This window comes from Anthonomus grandis, chromosome 6 (genome assembly GCF_022605725.1).
Source record: "Anthonomus grandis grandis chromosome 6, icAntGran1.3, whole genome shotgun sequence".
NCBI lineage: Eukaryota > Metazoa > Arthropoda > Insecta > Coleoptera > Curculionidae > Anthonomus > Anthonomus grandis.
The window spans coordinates 3,133,022-3,158,244 of record NC_065551.1 but is presented as its reverse complement, the minus strand read 5'-3'; the positions used below and the strand labels follow the sequence as shown (position 1 = coordinate 3,158,244).

General features: G+C 31.2%; 1 protein-coding gene across 2 annotated transcripts in view; it reads right to left on the bottom strand.

Moving 5' to 3' along the window:
* Positions 1-23,363, bottom strand: part of LOC126737266 (NADH-ubiquinone oxidoreductase 75 kDa subunit, mitochondrial) — a 75,236-nt gene extending 51,873 nt beyond the window's left edge. The window contains exons 1-7 of one of the 2 annotated variants that reach the window (XM_050442083.1): positions 23,244-23,363; positions 22,905-23,081; positions 22,710-22,851; positions 10,729-10,888; positions 10,531-10,673; positions 10,210-10,477; positions 8,370-8,515 (exon numbers count right to left, since the gene is read on the bottom strand). In XM_050442083.1, the coding sequence (XP_050298040.1) occupies positions 8,370-8,515; positions 10,210-10,477; positions 10,531-10,673; positions 10,729-10,888; positions 22,710-22,851; positions 22,905-23,075 (1,030 nt within the window). In that variant the 5' untranslated portion in view covers positions 23,076-23,081; positions 23,244-23,363. Of the gene's footprint in view, positions 1-8,369; positions 8,516-10,209; positions 10,478-10,530; positions 10,674-10,728; positions 10,889-22,709; positions 22,852-22,904; positions 23,082-23,141 lie in introns of both variants that reach the window. The other variant, XM_050442082.1, reaches the window with a different exon arrangement.
* Between the last annotated feature and the right edge of the window lie 1,860 nt (positions 23,364-25,223).

Here is a 25,223-nt window from a genome sequence, read left to right as displayed (position 1 = left end):
ACGCGTATTGGATGTACAAATAAGGAACCATATTAATAGATTTTCAATATTACCCATTAAGCAATCTGGATTTCGCAGTGGATATAGTTGCGCAACAGCAATGGCAGATAATTAATTTGCTACATTGGACAAACTACCCAAACACTGAAACAGAGAATTACGTAACATAAGAGTGATTGTCGCATAACTAAAGAATATTGTGCCTTGGCGGTTCATTTTTTAAATACGAACCACCAGTTTGATTATGATAATGTAACTATATTGCATTCTGAGACTAACTACCGGAAACGCTTGTTTATGGAAATGGTTCATATCAACAATGAGAAGAAATCGATTAATTCTAGATCTGACATAGACCAACTGAGTGTGATATATTGCAATTTATTAAAATAATAATAATACCTATCCAACTACGACAACCTACGATAACCTCGTATCAAATATTCTTATTGTTATCAGCGAAAAAACACAGTCCTATTGTTTAGGGAATGTTGTGATAAAAAGTAATATCATGTACAGGCTAGGAACTGTGTAGTTTCATTTTATTTTATTATAATTTTAACCGTTAAGAAGTAACATTAACTTCTAATAGTCCTTTTTTTTTAATGTATATGTCTCTTAATGTAAAATTTTAATTTCCACATTTTAAGTATTTTATGACTTTAAATTATTGTCGTTTTAATTGTGATGTTATTTTAATTCTTGGACCATTTGGACATTTTAATAGTGTGTATTATTTTTCTTTGTCTTTTAGCTTTCCTCCTAAAGAAGCTACAAATTAGCAGCAAAATATAGAAAAGATTTTTATTTATAAATTTAAACAGACCGATTCCCAAGAATAACCAAACTACTTATGTCGCAGTACGGTCGAGAAAACGATAATACTTATATGTATGTAAATAACTGTCTTAAAATACTGAGATAACAATGATTAATGATTTATATGTATAACATTTTAGGAACTATAAAAATCCCGTAGGACGCTATTTTAATATTTTAAAATCGTAACTATAAAGAGTCTATCAAGCGTAATAATCATACTGTTTATAAATTTTTCTCTAAGGCTTTAATTCCAGTGAATAAAAAACCTGAGTATGAAAATTTGCTCAGATATCAGAAATCAGATATCGTCTAATATTGTCTCTTTTCTACATATGGGTAAGTTTTAATAAATTATTGAAGGATTATAGCTATTGTAATATGAACTCTTTATATAATATCGTTTTTGAACCTATAACCAAATTTTGTGTGCGAAAAATTGCAAAATTTTGACAAAAAAAAAACAAAATTTTTTCGAAAAACTCCATCTTACTAAATTGAATTTACCTTAGACAATAATGTATGAAACTGTAATCGAATATCTCAATAGATAAAAAAAAATTCTCTCTTCGCCTATTTTATATTATAATTATTTTATGTTATAATATACACAAAAAGAAAAAATAATAATGGAATGCCTGAAAAAAAGGGCTATTTTGATCGAATAGATCATGTGATACAGCCTCACTTCCGTTTAACCTAGAAAAAGCATTTCAAAAAGACCACAAACCTTGTTTCTAAGCTCCCAATTAGAAATTCCTGAAAATGTAAGGCTATTTTGATCAAAATAACCTTAAATGCTTTTCCTACGATAACTTCTTTTAATTACCTATCCACCTACAAACCATGTAATCCAATTCAAACAAACCAAATATACTACTTTTTTTATAGAGGATGAGCACAATCCACTCTTGCCAAATTAAGGGTTAAGAATTTTTTTCTGATAACAAGTTAAATGTTCAAATGAAGACCAATATAAAATTATAAAGATAAAATAACACAAATTTAATGGTCCACTAAGAGGCATCATTAAATTTCTGGTTGGCAGAAGGAGAACTAGTACTTTTACACTCCTCCTTATTTTACATGTTAATATGTGAGACACCTTTGTGTCCTGTATTTATTTAATTAGAAGTTGGTGTTTTTTTAATATTGCGACGAAATTCAGGGGCGTGTTCCTTGGACAAAATCAAGCAAACAAGTTCCTATGACCATATATGCTAAACGTCTTAGATTGTTGAAAAAAAATTTTTTTTAAATAAATTGGATACATGTATACATGTATTTAAGGCATATAATCGAATATTTTACCGGAAAAACCTTTAAAAAATGGTGAAAATAGAGTTATAAAAGTAATACTTTATTAAGATAATTGGATTTAGGCGCCAATAACTATCCACAATGATTTTAATTTTTTTATGCGAAAACCGTGCATCAAGCAGAAAATTACCAAGGAACCAGATAGGCTCTTAAAAAAATAAAGAATTCAAAAATATTTTTTGTTCCAAGACAAACCAATGGTGTACCCTTTTCTTTTAAAGAAATACTCAGTTCAAAGCCCGCATGAACGTCAATGTCAAATATAAAAATTTAAATTGTGTATAGGAAAAACGCTATAAATGCTTAGAAAATGCGTACCCATTTTCAAAAAAATGTATATAGGGGGATCAAATTTATCGAAAAAAGTAAATTTTTTCTTCCAACTTTACCACCCTGTAAAATCCAAGACGTTTAGGACATACAGTGACTGCCTAAAGTTCCGCATAAAATCGATAAAAATTAGAGACATGATTTTTTTGAGAAAACGCTCGAACCCGTCGATTTTTATTTTAAGTTGCGCATTATTTCACATAAATTTTTGTATACAGGGTGGAACAAAAAAAAAGATATGACGTCATCGGTCATTTTTTTAAATGGAATGCTATATTTTTTATTGCATTTATGAAATATAGGCGAAATTCCAAGCAAGTTTCGTATAACACACCTTATCTCAAAATTCAACTTTTTCAGAAATATTTACATTTAACAAACAAGAAAGCAAGTAAGTACGTCTATTTATAAATTAAGATAAAATGGAGGATAAAGTGTTATAAACTGTGAAAACTCTTATTAATGTATCAAGTGTTCAAACTGATCCCCATTTACTTCTTGGCAGAAAGCAAGACGGTTTACAAACTCATGTAAAACACTATCAATTATTTCGGGTGATACACGTCTAATTTCATATCTAATTCTATTTTTCAAATCTTCTACGTTGTTTGGCTTCTCAATATAAACTTTACTTTTCAGGTACCCCCATAGAAAATAGTCGCAGGGATTTAGGTCTGGTGACCTGGCCGGCCACTCTATTGGCCCTCTTCGTCCTATCCATCTTCCTGGGAACACTGTATCCAAGTAATTACGGACATCTCGAAAAAAAAAGTGGCGGTGCGCCGTCTTGCTGAAACCACAAATTATCTGTCGGGACAGCAGAGTCTTGTTCGTCTGGGCATAGGGCAGCCAAAGCAGGGATAAGATCTTGAAGAAAATTCAAATAGCGTTGTTCTGTTAAGTTTTCTTCGAAAAAGTATGGCCCTATTACTTTATTATTTTCCACGATACCAGCCTAAACATTAATAGATTTGATTTACGGTACTGTGTATGAGCCTCAGTTGCCCAGTGTGGACTTGACACTGACCAGTACCGACAATTTTGCCGATTTACGACACCGTTTAAACAAAAAGTTGCTTCATCCGAAAACAAAACTCGTAACACAAGCTGATGGTTATTCTTGCAAATGTTCATCATTTGCTCGCAAAATTGGTTTCTTCGATCAGGATCGTCCTCATTTAATTCGTGTATTAGTCTAATTTTATAAGGGTGGTATTCATTTGCTTTTAAATTGCGTCTTACTGAGCATACCTTAAAATACAAATATGCCCAGCCAATCAGAGAAATTGAGAGTGGAGCAGCACTGCTTATCCTTTCGTGAAAGTTCGTACGTCAAATTTCGTTGCCGATTAGCTACGGAAATTGAAAATCAAGGCATTGGTTTTGTTTAACTTAACCTATATTGCAGATTTTATTTGCTTTGCTTGCTTCCTAATAATTGATTTAATTATCAACAATTATATCAACTTTGCGACTATTTGAGTGAAAATTCATAGTGTATAGTGTTGAGTGTTTACTCCATTATCTATACAATCCATATCTGTGCTGGTTTTGGGCTCAAAAACAAACAATTTAGCGTTTGAGTTTCATTACCTTTCAATAAACTTGCCAGTGTTTCTTAGTGCATAATTTCCTTCCACTTAAACCAATAGTTGCACTTATCTGTTGTCTGTTATAGACAATTATGGCATCACTAAAACCGATTCCAAGCGATCTATCGGTTTTAACCGCGGTTAAGCCCTTGGTTCACCTTGAACAGTCCCTAGTCCCTTTATAACATATAACCAATCGTGTCCGCTTGGACGTGTTTGGTTGAAGTAACTTCGTAATTTGTCAGCTGTCACTATCATAATTTTGTTTGTTTTTAAATAATACCCCAGACGCCAATAATATTATATGTAATTAGTTCTTAAACATAAATATGAAAAAAGAAAATTTATTAGCCATAATAAATTTTGTGTCATTTTTAAAAAGGAAATAATTTGTTGTTTGTTTTTATTTTTTCCCGCACTTATTTCAATATCTTTGAGATTTGACGTTTAGAAAACAGCTCCGGACGTGGGTAATTACTGTTCCAAATTGATGACGTATAAAGGGCTAATTCTAATTGGTGACGTCACGTATCTCCGAGCGGTTATAACTATAACCGCTTGGACGTGTTTGGTTAATACCACTTAGGAACGAACGGTAATTACCGATAGTCCGCTTGGAATCGGTTTAAGGTAAGATACATATAATTTTTTTAGTTCTAATTTGAATAATTATTTATTTTGCAGTCAACAAAATGCAATCTGTGAAGTTTGTGATAAGGAATTTTCAAGCACATCTACCAGAAACAGGCATTGGAAAAAGTTTCACCCTGAATTTGTTGGGAAGGAACAAATAAAACACATTATATGTCCAATGTGTATTAATGATATCCAGACATTTTCATATTTTAACTGTTTAAACAAACATTTGCTTGATATTCACCATATAACTGTCAAAGAATCAATTTTAAATTTTAGGAATTTTGAAGAATTCACACCTTGGAGGGCACAAGATAATAGGGAAGTAGATTATGCTTGTCAGACCCGAAACAAGTTTAAGAATGGGGAAGAACACATATTTTACAATTGCAACAGGAGTGATATCAGAGGTTGTACAAAGTCTTAGTTATCATTATCAAACATACATAAGTATGTTTTGTTGTGTTTACTTTTAGGATTTAATAGCGCATGCAAAGTGAGAAGTCTGGGGGAAGCATTCGCATTTAAGGAACATGTCAACAAGACCAAACTCAAATAGCTATCAGCATAAAATTGTAATAGAAGCCCATAACAAAGCCGAAAAAATGAATGGTAAGGTAGAATTTGGAAAATTTAAAGTACAAAGTGTTTCGGTAAGTGGTAAGTTCTATGTTGTGTTTTGTCATGAACTATGTGAAGAGCAATGTCGCACTGGATACTGTAACATCTGTAAAATATGTTTTCATAAATACAGATGTGAGTGTCCACAAAATTCTGTCTAAACAGTACTTTGTAAACATATACATGCTGTAGCCATTTTTGAGCAGAGGAGGGAGTTTGTTGTAGGTTCCCCAACTGTGAGTGAAGAGGAAGAGGATAATGTTTTGTTTGTTGATCAAGCCACAACTAGCCAAATCAATTATCAGGAGGATGTAAACCATTTTATTCAGGAGGGTTCAAAAATGAAAGTCAATAGTTCTGCAATGGACTTCGAGAAAATCGAGAAGTAGTTTGAGTAAAATATAAGTTACATTTTTATTACATCGTTTATAGTCATTTTAAGATTGCATTGCAAGAAATTTGTAGCTATGGTAGAAGTTTAGATAAAAATGCATTTGCCAGATTTATGGCTGTATTCAACAAATTTAAAAATAAAGATGTGGAGGAAGAAAATTCTCAGGGCATTGAAAAGAAAAGAAAAATTGAAAAACAAATGTACTATCCAAATAAAAAATAAGCTAGATTTCTTTGTGTATTTAATGGCTAGATAATATTTGAATTATAGCTATTTTTTTATGTTTATATTATAGCTGTGAAGTTAACAAAAATAGGATGTGGTATTTTGTGTTATAATCAGTATAATATTACTAAGTATATTTTTTGTAAGGTTTTGGTGCAGGTTTCAAATTGTAAAAACAAATTTTAAGACGTCATAGGTGTTGGTTTCTGTATAACTATTTTTATATCTTTTATTTTAAGACTAAAATGTTAGCTTATTTTGTATGTTAATATGCAACTAATCATTTTCTATTACATTTTGTTTGCTATGTTTTTAATATTTTTTAGGGTGCAGAAAAGCTTGGATTAATTTGAAATTGACATGGAACGAGGGGGAAGATCCTCTGTGAGTATATATTTATTAATTAAAATGTATACAGAGCAGTAATTTTTTTCCATGTTACTATTGAATGGAAGTTTGAATGGTTTGGGCTGTATATACATGACCAGCAGAGATGACAAATAAGCTAAAGAAGTGCGAGTCTACATACTATATACCAGATTAATACATTTATCCTCTTTGCATTTAATTTTGAGGTTGTTGATATTAAAAATACCATAAATTATTATATTTAAATAACAAATAAATTTATAGATTTTTTATTATTTGAAATAAACAAAGTTAAAATATAATTTCTACGTTTTTTTTTTGTTTTCTGTTCTTATACTTTGACTTTTTAGTCATATTTACCCTTTATCCAGCTTTTCCAACCATATATATACTTTATATCAACCACAAAAGTATAATGTATAGAATATGTATAGTGGTAGTGGACAATTTAAAATAATATTAAACTTTCAAATAACTATTGACAATTATTATATTACTAAGGTGCATATTAGAATTATGACACAGAGGTATGTAAAAATGCGAACTTTAAAATGTTCACCATATATTGTTAAAAAATTTAATTGCCATTTATTTTTATTTTCTAACTTTTTTATTTATTCACTCATCCACCTATTAACCAATTAATTTATCAGATTAATTTATCAGCGCTACACAACAATTCAATTTCGTATCACCCCATTTTTAATATTTAACTAACAATAATAATTAAATAATTCAAACATTGCGCTTACACGTACCGCTATACCAAATGATTAACAAATTTCGTCATTAAAAGAGATAATTTGCTATAAAAACCAAATTTGACAAGTATTAATAAAATATTTTTAAAATAATAATTGATCACACGCTGTAAATATTAAAAAAAATCAATAATCCATTTACTAATAATAGCTAAAATATCTTTTTATTAAATGTTTTTAATGCATATTGCACTTTTCTTCATCTAAAATATATACGCATCATAAAAACCTAATTAAATATAAATATGAATAGAAAAACTCTACATACGTTAAAAATTTTCTATTTTGAATTTGGCGGTTCGCATACCACGCCCTCGCGGATGCCGAAGCGTTCTCATTGGCTAGGCATATTTGTATTTTAACGTATGCTGTCTTACTGACCTTCCGGCTATATTATTATCAACTGAAATTTGTGAAGTTGCATTGTTTGGATTTTCCTCGACGGAGAGCAGAACGTTTAATTTTGTTTCTTCAGACATTTTTGGACGACCTGATCTTGGCAAATCCCTAACATGACCTGAAGTTATGAATTTGTGCTCTATTCTACTAACTGTTGACTGAGAAATAGGATGGTTTGGGTATTTGGCATTAAACAGTTCACTTACTTCTTTTTGCGTGCGCACTCGATCCCCGTACCCTAGCGTCATCAAAATTTCAATTCGTTGGGTTTCCGATAAATTAGCCATAATTTATTCTGATAAAAACTTTTATTAGATAGATTTTACCTTAATTTGTAAATAGACGTACTTATTTCTTTTCTTGTTATTTAAATGTAAATATTTCGGAAACAGTTGAGTTTTAAGATAAGGTGTGTTATACGAAACTTGCTTGGAATTTCGCCTATTTTTCATAAAGGCAATAAAAAATATAGAATTCGATTTAAAAAAATGAGCGATGACGTCATATTTTTTTTGTTCCACCCTGTATACAAAAATTTATGTGAAATAATGCGTAACTTAAAATAAAAATCGACGGATCCGAGCGTTTTTTCAAAAAATCATGTCTTTAATTTTTATCGAATTTATGCGTAACTTTAGGCGGTCACTGTATGTTCATAGGAACGTTTTTGCTTCATTTCATCCAAGGAACACGCCCCCTGAATTTTGACACAATATTACAAACACTCTGTGTATTGAGACCTTTAAATTTGTATTTTTATTGTCTTATATGACATTTTTCTAGTGGCCTTCAACATATTACCTCTCGTATTATTATTTAATATGTAACACCTGTACTCTAAAAACATCAATGTTCGCAAAGCCAAAATACCAAAATCTGAAAGCAAAATTAAGCCTTACTTACCAGCATTTTTAATTTGCTTGGCAACGGTGAGAAGTGCAGCTTCCCAATCCACAGGTTTTAGTTCACCAGTATTATCTCTTAACATAGGAGTGACCAATCTTTGTCTTTTCAGTCCATCATAGGAGAATCTGGATTTATCGGCGATCCTGTAAATAAGTTACTAAAATAATCCATCGAGAATATAAAAGTTGTTTAAAAAAAAGGATGTGGGTATATATGACTACATAATCGTAATGGGCGATTTGAATATATATGTATAAACTTTTTTGTGAAATCTGAAAGTGATTATATGGCATCATTGCTTGAGCTTTTTAACTTAAAACAAGTTGTCTCTGATCCCGATTAGTAGAATTAATTCATCTTTAATTGATATAATATGTGTTGATAAGCAAGTAAATGTCATTAAATCAGGTACTTTAGATATTTATTTATTTATTTAGTATACATTACAAACCCCAGTGAACTAGTAATTACAAGTAATAGCATAAAAATATAGATAATTCAGTAACTAAACTAGAAAATAACATGAGAAAAAAGAAGCATACATAAAATTGAAAAGGGAAAACACATACAAATTTACATCTAAGGAAACAATAAATAAAATAAACACAATTGACTTTTCACCTAAGGCCTAATAAAGAGCAGGGTAATTAGCAAGAGTAGTTTGCAACTGCGGTTGAGTTATATTAAAAATATCTATGTGATTCTTTTTAAGTATATGGTTATATATCAGTAGCATTCTATTTATGGGTGAAGGGGGGCTCACTAGGTCTATTTCAAATAAATTAAAGTAGTCTATTAGTAGTTCTATCAAATTAATCTTAGAAACATTGAAATATATGTACTTAGCTAAATCACAGTCTCTATATTTTTTATTGTTTAGGATAGAGTGTATAAAAATCACAGCCTGTTTGTTTCTTCTGTCTAATAAGCTTGTAAATTGGAAGCTGTGTCTTAGGAATCTCTTTTGCACTTTTTCTATGTAATCTCTGGGAATGTGGGCGGATGTCATCCAAATTTGTACAGCATATTCCAAATGTGGTCTAACCAGGGGATTATAAAACCTAACAATAGTCTTTAGCTCAAATGTCCTGCTATTTCTAATCACAAACCCCAAAGACTTATAAGCTTTATTGACCATTTCTATATGTGTACTGAATTTCATATCACTCTGAAAAGTGACTCCCAATAGTTTAATCCTTAATTTTAGTCTTATGCTCCAGGATGAGCCCATCAATTTGGCAATCATACTCAATAATATTTACCTTTCGTGAAAAACTTATAACAGAACACTTAGTAATGTTTAATGACATTTTATTGTTGCAAAACCATAGAATGATATTGTCTATGTCGTTCTAAAGTAAAATGCAATCTTGAAGGTTGGTTATTATTTTAACAAGTTTAAAGTCATCTGCAAAAAGAAGTCCCAAAGATTTTGATTTTGAAGACCATGTTCAAAAAAATTTCATTTTCCGTTCTCCGTAAACGTCTAAGGTACCATGAACCATCAGTCACCCTGTATGTAGCAATTTTTTCCCCACTTAATAATTGAATAAATCTGTGAAGTGGTGTAATCAAAATAAAATAACAGAGAATAGAAATACATTCCTTATTATTAAATGAATTCACTGCCATGATATTAAAAGTGTGAAACTTGAAAAATTTTTATTTAAAATATGAATAAACTGTAAGTTACAAACTAAGAGAGCTATCAAATTCTACATCTTATTAAAAGTACTGAACCATCAAGAGAACCGCATCTGTCAGAGCAACAACACACTGCATAGTCCAAAAACTCAGCAAATATTTTAGTTTATTGAAATTAATATTATTAACTTACCATTCCTCATTGATCTCCTCATTAACCCTAGGCACAATTCTCATGACCTCGCCTGTCCTAGAAGACACAATTATGTTTGAACCAATGGCATCCAAAACATCAATAGAGTCGATTTTTCTAATTTCCCACGGCCTTGCAGTAAAACTGTAAGGCTTACTGGTCAAAGCACCTACCGGGCACAAATCAATGATATTTCCTGACATTTCCGAGAGGAACATTTTTTCTACGTATGTCCCTATTTGCATGTCATTGCCTCGACCAGTGGTTCCTAAATTACAATACATTTTATTATTTAAACATTTAAACATGTATTTTTTTTACCAAGGTCATCAACACCAGCCACTTCTGAAGCAAATCTGACACACCTGGTGCAATGGATACATCTGGTCATAATGGTTTTGATTAGAGGACCAAAATCTTTATCTTCCACGGCCCTTTTGCCTGAGTGATTAATGTCTGTGAATCTATAATTATTGTGGTGAACAAAAAAATGTAATTAAGGAATTAGGCAGCAATTACCTAGACTTATCTGATCCAAAGGCCATACTTTGATCTTGCAAATCGCATTCACCGCCCTGATCACAAATGGGACAATCTAATGGATGATTTACAAGCAGAAACTCCATGATGCCCTCCCTGGCTTTTTTGGTCATTTCTGAGTCGGTTTTAATACGCCAACCTATAAAACCACTAATTTAAAAATATCGAAGGGTAATAAGTTGAATGTGCCAGAGTAATAAATCGTTCGCCTTGTTTAATAAATCTAACAATTAAACTCGTCACTCTGCATAATTTATTTATTATCATGAACAATTATTATTTATAGTCTATTAGTGAAGATCAAATTATAACTGCATCTGATGTAAATATTACCATTAACAAGTTTTATGAAATATTACATCAAGGCATTAACTGTTATGTACTTATAAAAACTTTCAGCAAAAAAGATTCCCTCTATGGTTTTCCAGGGACTTTAGAAACTTAGTTATTAGCAAAAAAAATTGCCCATAAAGAGTTTAGGAAATCTAATAATAATAAGAATAATATAATAATATTACAGACAAATACAGTTAATTTGCTAAATTTAGTAGTATAAAAAATAAGTAAAACCTATATTAATACATAAAAATTGTACATCACATAATGCTATTTCTAAATAAATGATTTTTAACATTTTTATTAAATTATCTTAGATTACTCGCGTTTTTGATTTCTAATGGAAGAGAGTTAAAAACTTGCAACCCTTCAAAAAACAATGATCTCTGCAATAAAGTTGATCTAACTCTTGAAATATGATAATCATTTCTTGACCTTATATTGTTGAAAGTTGGATCTTTTCTCTAGAAAATGTTGCAGATATGATGGCATAAATCCGTGCTCTATTTCATAAATTAAAATTACATTTGCCTTAAGACAGTGGAGGCTCGTGGGGAAAAAAAGTAGGTGAAGATCTGCATGGCCCAGAAAACAGTATTATAGTTAGAGCTGACTTACCTAGTTTTTATAAATCAAGTCGATCCTTCGGTTCTTTAAGGAAGCGAATCGGTTAATAATATCCTCGTTAAACGGATGTTGCATTTGCATAAGTTCTTTTAATAGTTCTTTATGTAGTGAAATAATAGCCAAACTGGAAAGTCTTTCTTGTGAAATAGTATTTCTTGTAAATGTTTTTAGCCTTTTTAAACATGAAAAACTCCTTTCGACGGACACGCTTGTCGATGGAATGGTGAGAATTAGACAAAATAAATTATAAGCTTCCGTAAAAAAGTCTTTATTTGGTTTTAATTTAATAATTAGTTCTTGCAAATTCACATTTTTGTAATGTTCATCGGCATACAGAAGGCAAAGTTCATTTTTTAGTCCTTGTTGTTTTGTGAACTTTGTGCCATAAAATTCCAGTAAATTTTGAAAAGCGTCCGAAGGAAATGTTAAACTGTTTCAAACTTTGTTGAATCTGCTAAGAATACAAATTTTAATTTCTCACAATCTTGAAAACGTACATCGATTTCTGATAAAACATGGTCATATATTTCAAAATATAAAGCTCTATATTGCGGAGGGTTGTTGGGTGGCGTCAGAAATAAAGCAGAAACCTGTTTACCTACATATCGACGTTTCGACTTATATTAAGTCATCCTCAGGACACTGAAATGGATTCAAGTAATTACAGAGATAAAACAAAGTAATTTCAAGTACATAAAAAACACTATTAAAATAAATGTTCTTTAGGTGTACAAAAATTAAAACAACAAAAAACAAAAACCACGACACAGTTAAAATTACGTTCAGGTCCAATTCGTTAAAAAAAAATTTCTAAAAAAAAAAAACAATATAAAATTAAATTTTTTATACATTACACCTCATTTAATGTTATAATATTTATTACACCTAACAACAATTCGCATTACTTTATTTTCTTGAAGTTGTAATTGCTTTATATATTCCTGAGAGTAAGTTATAAGTAACGAGGAACAGTAATTAAAGTGCGGCAAAATAATTGTATTGTATACTAACATTTTAGTCCATTGAGACAAGCAGTTAGAAATGCTCCTAAAAAACCCAACTTTCTTGGCAATCTTTTTACAAATATAATTTACATGACTATGAAAATTTAATTGTTGACCTAAGAATACTCCTAAATATTTTATTTCACTCACAAACAGAATTTTTGATTTAATAATTTTAAAATTTAAACCTTGATCTACAAATTTTTTACAATTTGTTTTGGTACCTATTAGCATACACTTTGTCTTTGATTCGTTTAATTTTAATTTATTTTTACAAAGCCATGGATTCAAAATATTCAATTCCAAATTTAAAATACTTGTAGCTTCTCTATAATTTTTACCTGATACACAAATTACTATATCGTCTGCAAATAAATTTACGAAAGAGTTTTGTAAAACAGTATAGATATAGTTTATACAAATAACGAACAACAGCGGTCCAGGAATACTACCTATGGTACACCTATAATACTTTCTATTTTATTTGAAAACTTTTGTCCTATACATACTCTATTATACCTCTTATTATTACATTTACACACTATTACACACACCATAAGATAACAGTTTTTTAAGAAGAATATTACGATCTATTGTCTCAAATACACTAATAACTAATTTATCTTCGTTAATGTCTTTTCGCCATGTCCCACACACATACTGAAGAGCAGATTCACAAGAGTGATTATTTCTCAACCCTGACTGTCCAATATACAGGGTGTCCCGAAATTACATCGCAATATTTTACCAGCCGCATCTTTGTCTAAAAATAAGACAAAAAGTCCATATACAGTATGGTTCAAAAGTGCATCGTTTTTAAGTTACAGGGTGTTTTATGAATCATGTTAAAGATGGTTTTTTGTTAATATATCCGGAACGCCTAGTTGTAATCTTTTGAATTTTCAACATTTACTATTGGTTTTATTAAAAACTGATATTGCAACCATTTTTGCCAAAATGTATACAGGGTCGTGTAAGATAAGTGGTCGGTAAAGTTTAAATTGTTAAAACTTTTTTTCTAGCAACTCCGTGATAATTTTGGTATTAGAATTGAAAAGAAGAAACATTTTTACATAAAAAAGGTGCTCTTGTCTAATTTCGATAGAAGCTTCCGTTTTCGAAAAAATCAATTATTAATAAATCATGAATTGGTATTTCAAAAAGTAACTACAAATAACATCTTGTAAAATAATAGTTGGCTGTGTTTGTTGACAATTAGTTTATTTGTTAAATTTTGTTTAACGTTTTGTTGACATTTCACATTTTTTAAATTTGCTTTGGCAAAGTAAATTAGTTCTTTTTTGTGATTGATTTTTCAAAAATTATGGATAGATTTACAAATCAAGAGTAAGCTGACATGCATTTTGTTTATGGTTTGTGTAATGGCAGTTCTTCAGCGGCTGTCCGTGAGTATTGCCGAAGATTTCCCCTAAGACATGTTCCAGATCGTCAAGTTTTTATAAACATTCACCGAAATTTATGCAATAATGGAAGTTTTCAAAGAGCTCGTGGACAAGGCAGACCACAAGAAGATTATAATTTAGAAAATGTTTTAAATGTTTTTGAAGAAAATCTGGGGGCAAGTATAAGAAATGTGTCAAGAGCCACACATATCCCTCGCTCTATAGTAAGTAATTAAAAAAATTACTTATTGTTACGATAGTAATTTAATTTTTATTAGATTGGAATAATGCTAAGATCCCAAGGGTTACATCCGTTTCATTACCAGCGGGTCCAAGATTTAGAGCCAGACGATTTTCCGTTGAGGATCCAATTTTGTCAATGGGTAATTAATAATCCAAACTTAATTCCTTCCATTTTATGGACGGACGAAGCCACTTTCACACGAAATGGTTCATTTAACATGCATAATATGCATTTTTGGGCAGATCAAAATCGAAGAGCCATAAGGCGTAGTAATTTTCAAAGAAGGTTTTCGGTAAATTTGTGGGCGGGATTAATCGGGGACCAACTTATTGGCCCGATAGAATTACCCAATCGGCTAACTTCGGAGAATTATCTTCATATGCTGGAAAATAATCTTGTGGAGCTTCTGGAAGAAGTTCCTCTTATCTTACGCCAAAACATGATTTTTCAACAAGACAGAGCACCTGCTCATTTTGGGCGCAATGTGCGTGAGTGGATGAATAACCATTTTCCTGAACGTTGGATTGGTCGAGGTGGTCCTATAAATTGGCCTCCTCGATCTCCAGATCTAACTTCGTTAGATTATTATTTATGGGGACATTTAAATGAGTTGGTATATGCCGTGGAGATAAATACCCGTCAACAACTGATGCAAAGGATTAATTGGGCTGTTAATGAAATAAAGAGAAATCCATTTTTTGTTTTAAGGGCTACTCGCGCAATAACGCGTAGGGCAAGATTGTGTCTTCAGCAAAATGGAAACCACTTTGAACATTTGTTGTAATGTGTGCTTTTTTGTTTGGTGTTTTGATGTTTTTTTTTACGTAATAAATTAATTGTTCCTTTTTTTACCTATTCAATTACATTAAAAAAAAAAAACAATTGAACTCGAAAAACAATTTTTGATAAAATGTTTTATCCCCATTGGATTTTTAAGATGCTTTTTAATTTTATTAACTGTTACCAAAATAATTTACGCGTTCTCTTTGCAAAACATTTACATCTATTTTTTTCGAAAACGGAAGCTCCTATCGAAATTAGACAAGAGCACCTTTTTTATGTAAAAATGTTTGTTCTTTTCAATTCTAATAGCAAAATTATCACGGAGTTGCTAGAAAAAAAGTTTTAACAATTTAAACTTTACAGACCACTTATTTTACACGACCCTGTATACATTTTGGCAAAAATGGTTGCAATATCAGTTTTTAATAAAACCAATAGTAAATGTTGAAAATTTCAAAAGATTACAACTAGGCGTTCCGGATATATTAACAAAAAACCATCTTTAACATGATTCATCAAACACCCTGTAACTTAAAAAAGATGCACTTTTGAACCATACTGTATATGGACTTTTTGTCTTATTTTTAGACAAAGATGCGGCTGGTAAAATATTGCGATGTAATTTCGGAACACCCTGTATAACAGTTTATGTTGTTCAAAGTATTGTCTCAACTGCTGGCATACAATTGTCTCTATAATTTTATCAATGACAGGCAATAAATTTATTGGTCGAAAATCTGTAGAAATCTTTGGAGTGGTAACCTTTGGTATTGGAATCATTACACTAGTTTTTAAATCACTTGGAATTATTCCAGTTGATAGGCACGAATTAATTAAATGCAATAAAGCGTATCCAATGACATTAAATAAATCTTCTACTAATTTCACACTAAACACATTATCACTAGTTTTTTTATTTTTTAATCCAAAAACTGTCTGTGTGACAAATTGACATTTTTAGAATGTGAAATTTGTATATTTGGAGAATTAGTTGTATTACAACTCCATTCTATTATTTCAATACTTGCAGAAATATCTTGTAAGCTATCTGAATGAAATTGATTAAAGGTTTCCTCTATACTGCCTGTCAATGTCCCAAAATCAACACCCATATAATCAACAGATTGTTTGTTATTTCCCAGTAAACCTTTTAATTATCGCATACTACTGTTATTGTTACTAAAATTGATGGTCAGCAAAGATAAAAATGTCTTTGTGTGACTTTTTTTCTGTTTACTTTTTAATTATTTGTATAGTAAAATTAAAATTTCAACATTCAACAACAATCAACATTTTTACATAAAAAAGGTACTCTTGTCTTATTTCGTTAGAAGCCTCTGGTATCAAGAAATTTTTTATTTGTTTGTTTTGCTTGGTATTTTCAGTTTTTTTCCTTAGCTAATAAGTTAATTGTTTTAATTTTTCTCAATTATTTATCATTTTGAAATAAAATTTTAAACAAAAAAAAACAGTTTTTGATCTTAAAATTAAGTATTTGTAATAGTCTTATGTCATGTTTATATTTGTAACATACCTTTTAATTTTATTAAACGTGATCAAAAATAATTTATGAGTGTAGGTTGCAAAAAATTTATGTCTGATTATTTCAAAATCGACTGGCGCTCCTATCGAAATAAGACAAGAGCACCTTTTTTATGTAAAAATGTTGGTTCTTTTTAATTTTACTGTCCAAATAATTAAAAAGTAACCAGACTAAAAGTTGTGACATTTTTATCTTTGCTGACCACTAATTTTAATCGACTCTGTATACATTTTAGCATAAAGTTTTATAAAATCAGTTAGTAACAATACCAGTAGTATACGATAAAAATTTAAAAAATAATTAATAATTCGAAAAATAACGACCAGGCGTTTCGAAAATATTAACAAAAAACCATCTTCAATAGCAATTATAAAACACCCTGTAACATGAAAACGATTCACTTTTCAAGATTCCTGTATAGAAAGTTTTTGTCTTATTTTTAGACAAAGATGCAGCTGGTATTTTGGCAACCTTGCATTTTCTCAGCTTAGAGATAAATGTAAAAAATTGAGTGAGCAGTGTTACCGGCAATTCATTAGATTCACTGGCAGTAATTTATTAGTTAACCCCTAGTTATTCTTTACTTTTTATTTACGGGATCAACCCCATTACAAAACAAAGGAATTCAAATACAAAATAATATTTTAGCCTAACACCCAATTTAACACTCCATAACAAAAATAATACAGTCAATATGATATGTTGCCACATTCCAACAAGTAATATAAACTATTAAATCAATAACAAATAACAATCCATATTAGCCCAATATTTAAAAAAATTAAAAATAAAAATATATCAAATCATTTATTATTAATTAAGATTACCAACATAATCAATTCACTAATCCACATTATAATAACCAGGTTATGGAAATAACAAAAAAATAGTAATAATAATATAAATAATAATAATATTACCCAACAACACTAATAGATCTTTGAACACTGAAATTCGATTAAACTAATAATTTGCCTCGTAAAACTAGGTTAAGTAATGCCCAATATTTCAACTTCATTAGAATTAATAAATTTAAGTGTCCGTTCAATAAAAGAGTGGGATGCATAATTAGTCTGAAATGGTAGTGAGAATAATTTATTACGCCTAAAATTCCTAGATGGTATATTGAAAGATATTCACAAAAGATACACCAGTAGTTCAGGACAGTTTAACTGACCATTCACCAATTTATACAAGACCACCAAATTAGCGTAAGCTCTCCTTTGCCTCAGCGTTGATAAGTTCAACAACCTCCGAGCATCATCATAAATGTTGTTAAATCTCACAGCCCAGCTCTACTTTCACGTCGCATGTGCACCGCGACAGCTTGCCATGTCAACAAAACCATCCGAAATTATTCTGTATCAAGCTTCCATACTTTAACATGTCGTTATTAATACTTTATCAAATATATGTATAAAGTGCAACTAATATTGTTTAATTTGTGTGAAAACTAATTTCGACATTGAAAAAGCTCATACACAACAATCAAATGTGATCATTGGGAATCCTTATACCAAGCTTATATAAACAAAATCGAATAAATTTATTTTGGACTTTCTAGGTCAGTACAACAATTTGTGTAAAAAAGGGGACCATATCATTGATGCATATTCCAACTGTGACAAAACAAGAGACATATATGTCCTTTTACAGGTATCAACAGAACATTCCCTGCAATTACGCAAAACAAAGCCTAAAACTTTTGAGAAGTTAAGAACCAGATTAGTTATACGTGTGTTAAAGTTTAGGTGCTCATCAAACCAAACACCAAGATCCTTAATAATATTACACGACTGAAGAGAAACGCCCTCTATATTGTAAAATGAGTCAAACCTTTTATTTTTCTTGTAGAAACTAATAAACTAACATTTACTCATATTCAGAAACAGTTCATTTGCAATACACCATTGACTGCGCATATCTAAGTCACTCTGTAATAAAACTTAATCAGAAGATGAAACTACTTCCCTATAAAACTTGACATCGTCGGCAAAAACCAAAAAGAAACTGTTCCTAAAGCACTTATTTATATCATTTATGAAAATGATAAATAGTAAAGGAGAACAATGCTCCCCTTGGAGAACTCCAGAGATTACACTCACACCACTTGATCTGGCATTTCTGGCAGTTTCGTCTGTTGAGTCCTGCCTGACAAAAAGTCCCTAAAGCAAGCAACCATAAGATTCGAAAAACCAAAATGTTCCAGCTTCCTGAGCAGTATAGTATGATCGGCCCTGTCGAATGCCTTGGAGAAGTCGGTGTATACGGCATCAACCTGACCCCTCCCCTCCAAGACACTCAACAAGTTCCGCTGGAAAACCAACAAGTTTGTCAGAGTAGACATACCGGTCCTAAAGCCATGCTGCTCACTGATTAATTGCTCCTTAAAAATACAATTGGTCATAAATAGTCTCAATATCAATATCTCAAGAGCACGAATGAGCATGAATCCGAAACGTTCCCATAGCGTTAACGTTATTCATTGGTTGGCAGAAAATAACCGGAACTTTCAGGATATTACCCAAAATATCTTGGTTGAGTTAGGACAATACATGGGGAAGACTTACTTTGAACAAGCCTTTCTCTGGAAAATGGTGGACAAAATTGATTCCAGGACATAGTGGAGTGGTTATTGCTCAAAGACATTATTGAAAACTATCGCATTAGCTATTTTAACTCTGCCACCGTCTTCGGCTGCCACTGAAAGAACTTTCAGCAAGTATTCTTTCCTGCACACAAAAAAAAGAAATCGATTAACCACTGAGAGAGCGGGAAAATTGGCATTTGTTGCTTCAAATATTAATTTAGAAACAAAATTAAAGAGTTAAAGTATAAGCTCAAATACCGGCCAGCCAAACACCTCTACCAATTTAATGGAACCGAAATCAAGAAAAATAAAACTCACTACCAAATCTGGGGCTGAAATTAATACCATTGAAGATGATTCTTCTGAGTCTGACGAGTCTGAATTTGATTTAACGGAAATTCTGAGTGATTTAAAATCAAGAGAGCGCGAGGAGGGAGAGGATAGTTCGGAGGAGAGTTCCTAAATAGGTTGTTTAAAAGTTTAACTTAATAAATAGAACATAAATAAACACAAACATTTTTAATTTCAAATATTTTCCTAATATGTTTCCTTTGCATTTTTTTCATGCTCGAGGAACGTTCTCGAAAAATACATTCTCGACCATTTTACAACACTAGTCATAAATAAGACTATCCAGGAGTTTCGGAATGGCAGATTGCAGGCAAACACTTCTGTAATTCTCAATATTTTCACGGTCTCCCGACTTAAAAATAGGTACAGTTTAACTATGTTTCCACAATGATGGAAATACTCCAGTATCCAAGGATTTTTTAAAAATTATAAAAAGAGGATAAGAAACATTGCATACCGTTTTTATCAGGCACACCATCAGGACCCAAACTAAGTTTAGGTGGTAGTTTGGAAATTTTGTCGAAAATTAATCCAATGGATAAAACAGGGTTAGGGATGGATATAGACATACTCCCGCTCGACTGCTGATTGTCATTGTTGGCCAAAGCATTATTACTTTGACTATAAACAGTTGAAAAGAATTGACCAAAACCTTCAGCTATTTGATCGCAACCTATCAATTCACTCTCCCTATAATATATTGAATTTGGTAATATGTTTAATGCTCTTTTATTATTTAAGTTATACCAAAACCGTCTGGGGTCAGTATAGAGCAGCTGATCTAAGTTTGAGATATAGCTATTGTAACAAATATTTGATAAGGTTTTACATTGTGCTCTAAGATTTGAAAAATTGTTATAGTCAGGCACACCATTACTGGCTCTATACCTCCTGTGAGCTATTTTCTTTTGCCTCACCAGAGATCTTAATTCAGCCGAGATTCTACTTGTCAGGTCATGTTCAGAAGATCAACTTTGACAATTGTTCCTGGCAGGAAGTGCAAGTTTTCACTGGAGTTCCCCAGAGTTCTGCCTTGGGACCACTACTCTTCCTGTTATATATTACTGACTTGCCACTTTTTCCACTAAAAGGCAAGGTGACAATGTTTGCTGAGGAATTTGACAGATCTCCAAATGACTGCGAACACTGAACTTGGAACAATTAAGGATGCAAATAGTCTTTGTTTTAATTTCTCGAACACAAATGTGTTGAGTTTTAAGTGTTCTATGGATAATGTTGTATTCAACAATGAGCCTTCTCTAAGGCACCATTCTAGCAAATTTTTGGGTCTAACAATTGATGTTGGGCTTAAATCTGAAACCAATATTACCAAGGTATGTAATAAGGTTTCTTCTGGTTGCTATGCTCTTAGAGTAATTTCTTATAGTTTATTTTTTTGTGTTTTAATGTTGATAAATTTTTAATATATTTTATACCCACTTCCCATTTTTATACTTAAGAACAACTTTTTTCCTCTGTGATATTTGTATTTTTTTAGGTTTATAAAGTTTTGAGACCAAAACTTTGGTTTTTTCATTCCACATGAAATGAGCTTTCTGTTTTAATAAGCTTACTTTTTTTACAACTTATTCTATAAGACTTTCAGATTTTTAGCAGTGATTACTCTGAGATATTTTATTTTAATTAAGGAAAAATGTATTTTATTTTTTGCACGTTTAAGGGCAGTTTTGAAAATCTGTATTGATATAAGCTCAAACTAAAACTCTTAAGTTTTCCCTGTAAAAATCACTCCCTTGTCATCAGAATAAGTTTTAAATATTAGATTTATTGTGTGTTTAAGAGGAGAAGTCTAATAAGTGTGTAGGTTTTATTAATGTAGAATTCATTTAATCTTTTTCTGGTGGACTATTTGATTTTTGTGCACTATATATGATAGAATTAAATTTTGAATAAATTTTAATGGGTGTAAGTAAGAGCTAGAACTTCATAATTCTTTCACGTTTAATTTCAAGTCATAAATCTTTATGTCTCTTTTGAGTATATCTGTGATGCTATCTAAAAAAAAAGCAATTGAATTCTATCATACTGATTGCTTAAAGGCATTTGACATTATTAACCACAGAATATTAATGCACAAGTTGTGTTTTGTATGTCTATAGCTTTGTATATGATCTGCACAAAAAGCGAAAAACAGCAATGTTTTATCATAAACTGACTACCTTGAGACTTTATACTTCTTCTTCTTCATTACACCTCACTTAAAATAGGGTGCAAACATCTGGTTATCAACTAGAATTACATATAGTGTTTTCTTCAATGTATGCATAGTTCAAAAAATGGTATATATACCCATATAATTTTTTTTAGCAAAATGTTGCAGTCACGTCAATTGTACTCTTTTTATGAGTGGGGGGAGTTCAGGCTAACTCAAATATATATATACCATCTTTTTTGCATTATTAATAAGAGACCTCTGGCTAAGACATAGTAGACTTAGTGTATGCAATGATATAATATTAAGTATCACATTTTATGAACTCAAAGCTACATCAGGATCAAAATCCTATTTAACTGTGTATAACATAAAATATTTTTACTATCCAATTATGGTTAAAAGTTATAAAAATCACTATTAAAATCTGATTCATATTACTTTCAAATCTAATTTGGAGAGATCTAAGTCTTTAATATAAATATATGATTATCACTATTTTCAGCTATTAGGGACTACCTAATTAAACTTGCCTTTTACTTTCTTGAGAAATACTTCAGGTCCAAGTTTACTGATATGTAGGCTGATTGGTCTTTGCCTTGCATTCTGTGTTGTTATGGGGTTTTACTCTGTTAAAGTTGCATAATTTTATATGTCAATATATATTTTTTATTGTGTTTGTCCTTTTTTAGGATAATGCTTTTTATGTATTTTCTTTTTTTTACTTGTGTAAGTGTAACTTTTACTTGTTATCACTAATATATGAAATAAATAAGAAACATAAACAAAATGTTATGATAATTGGAGAACATTAAAACCAAGGTTTTAAACTTCTACTGAAATGTAGATAGAAATGTAGATACAAGAATCATTATTTTTAATTTAAGTCTTCCTAAAAAACCGTACCTTTCATAACAGGCATAGCACATGCAGCTACAGGTTTAGGGCTTTTCTCCACTTCAACTAGACACATTCTACAGTTGCCAGCAACCGCAAGCCTTTCATGGTAGCAAAACCTTGGAATTTCAATGCCAACCAATGCTGCTGCCTAAAAATTGTTTTTTCACATAAAACAGCCTAGCGAAAAGAATTTCTTATTACCTGTAATACAGTTGTACCAGGATCTACTTTAACAGGCATATCATCAATAAACACCTCAATTTGTTCAGGTTTCTTAGGGGCTTGGCCGCTCTGGGCCCTCGTTATAGATGCTACATGTTTAGGGCTCAATTGGCCGCTTGTAAGGGCCTTACCTAACGCCGTACGTAGCATAGTAAACTAAAAATCATCATTATCAGTTTAGTTAAGAACAGAAAATTACATAACAAACATTATAACCTAAGAAATTAATGGTTACGTCGTAAGTTGGGGCTATTAGGAAGGATGCCGGATGGATGGGATGTAAAATCGTGTTTTAACGGAAATATGAGTAAAAGTTACCTTAAATTCTGTTATTCTTATTTTATTTAATAAATATGAAATTTTCCCAAAAATTGGGGGCCATATGTTTGACGTTTGACAGTGGCAATTGACGTTGCGAGAGATCGGTGTCAGTGCATTGCTGACTAGGGCTGGAAACAATGTATACGGACAGCATCAAGAACCAAGTTAAGGCTGCTGCACAGTTTTCCGGACAGAGAACATAAACGAGAAAGAAAATTCTTTGTAGATGCACAATTAACGATAATGAAACGCCAATAATAGCAATTCGTGATATCTATGGATATTTCTTTTTACCAAAATATACGATATAATTAATACCAAAACAACTTTAGTTTTTTTTATTAGTTCTAAAAAATGCGTTTATTTGTTTAAACTCAAATCACAGTATTAGACCCATTAACAAATGGAATTAGAAAAACTTAAAGAAAAAAATCATAGTTAATTATAAAAAAATAAAACTTATATTTACATCTAGTATTATACTAACAAAAATTCGTCAAAATATCTTCATAATGATTTGCTATGATTTGCAGTTAAATACCATAGCATTTTTACCGTTCGTTTCTGTGTGAACTCAAACACTCAACGCACAAAAATAGTCAACCAAATTTTTTTACTTTTTTGTACACACTAAGCATGATCACTTAAAACTCTTATAGAAATATTTATTTGCACTTTATTTATTTACTACTATTTGGGTCCGATTTCAAATTTACGTCAATATTTCGAGTTAAACTTGAACTGATCTTCCGGTGGCGTGGGCTCCTTATATACTCGGCAGACCATAGTTTCGGAAAATTTGCTAACCTTCGCCTTCGGTAACCATGCGTCTCCATAGATGTCGCTATTATCACGCGATAATTCCGGAATGATGAAACACAGCTGATATTTGCCGCGTTTCCAATATCGTTACAGTGCATACTAACTGATGGGAGATGCCTGGGTAGAGACTAATGAAAGCTGAAATTCGTCCATTTTTCTCGCCAAGAAGCCTAAAGCTTCATTCTGACTAGGGCGAATTTCGCGGATTTTTTACAAAAGATTTGATCCCAAAATAAGTGCTATTTACCTGCAAAATTTTTCTGTTTACATTGGCTGCCTGCTGAGTTAAGTTCGTGTTATAGTAATTATTTCTGTTTTATAAACACACGTTTTGACTAAACTAGACTTAGTTACTCTTTAGCTGCCATTCACCTCTACGAAATTCTTGAACTTGAACTTTAGTACGCGCTTGTGATTTCTGGTTGTTCAATAGTTCCTGCTCATCTAATTTTTGTAAATTTATTTAAAAGAGTCTTTGTAGGAAAAAATAAAATGCACCATTCTTTTGTTCTGCGAAAAACAAAGAGTTAACAAACTTTTACTACACATTATGTCTTGCCGTTTATCACCCAAGTTGTATGGACAGATGAAACGATAGAATAAAGCTTGGAGGTTATGCGATTTATTGCTCATCGAAATGCCAAAGAAAGAAGCAGGTTATAGTCAGTGAAAGGGAGAATCTTCTGAAGACTATACAACTAAAAAAACAAGGATAGTTTATCCAAAGATTACGCCATAATAGCTTACATTTTGACAGCATCATGCAACAAGCTGAAAACAAATTTACCACAGACCTGGACCAATAACGGAAAAAGATTGAGAGCTTAAATTCTGAAATGAAGAACCTGAAAAATGAAAAGACGCAACGGATCGAGAAGGTGCAGGCATGCAGAGACTTGGAAGACTCGCTTAACAAACCAATTGAAGAGTTGACATGCAGAAATATAGTTATCTACGATTAGAACTTTGGAACTGGAAAGCGCGGAACAGGGAATGATAGTATGTATTTTTTGATATCATCAAATGAAAAAAAATTTTGTACGTGTGCGTAAATCTCCTAAAAGGAACCACGTTTGAATTTTGTGTAATATTCTCTAGACCAAGAAATGTATATATTATTTGTATTTATCGATCACCAAAATCAGACTTCAACGA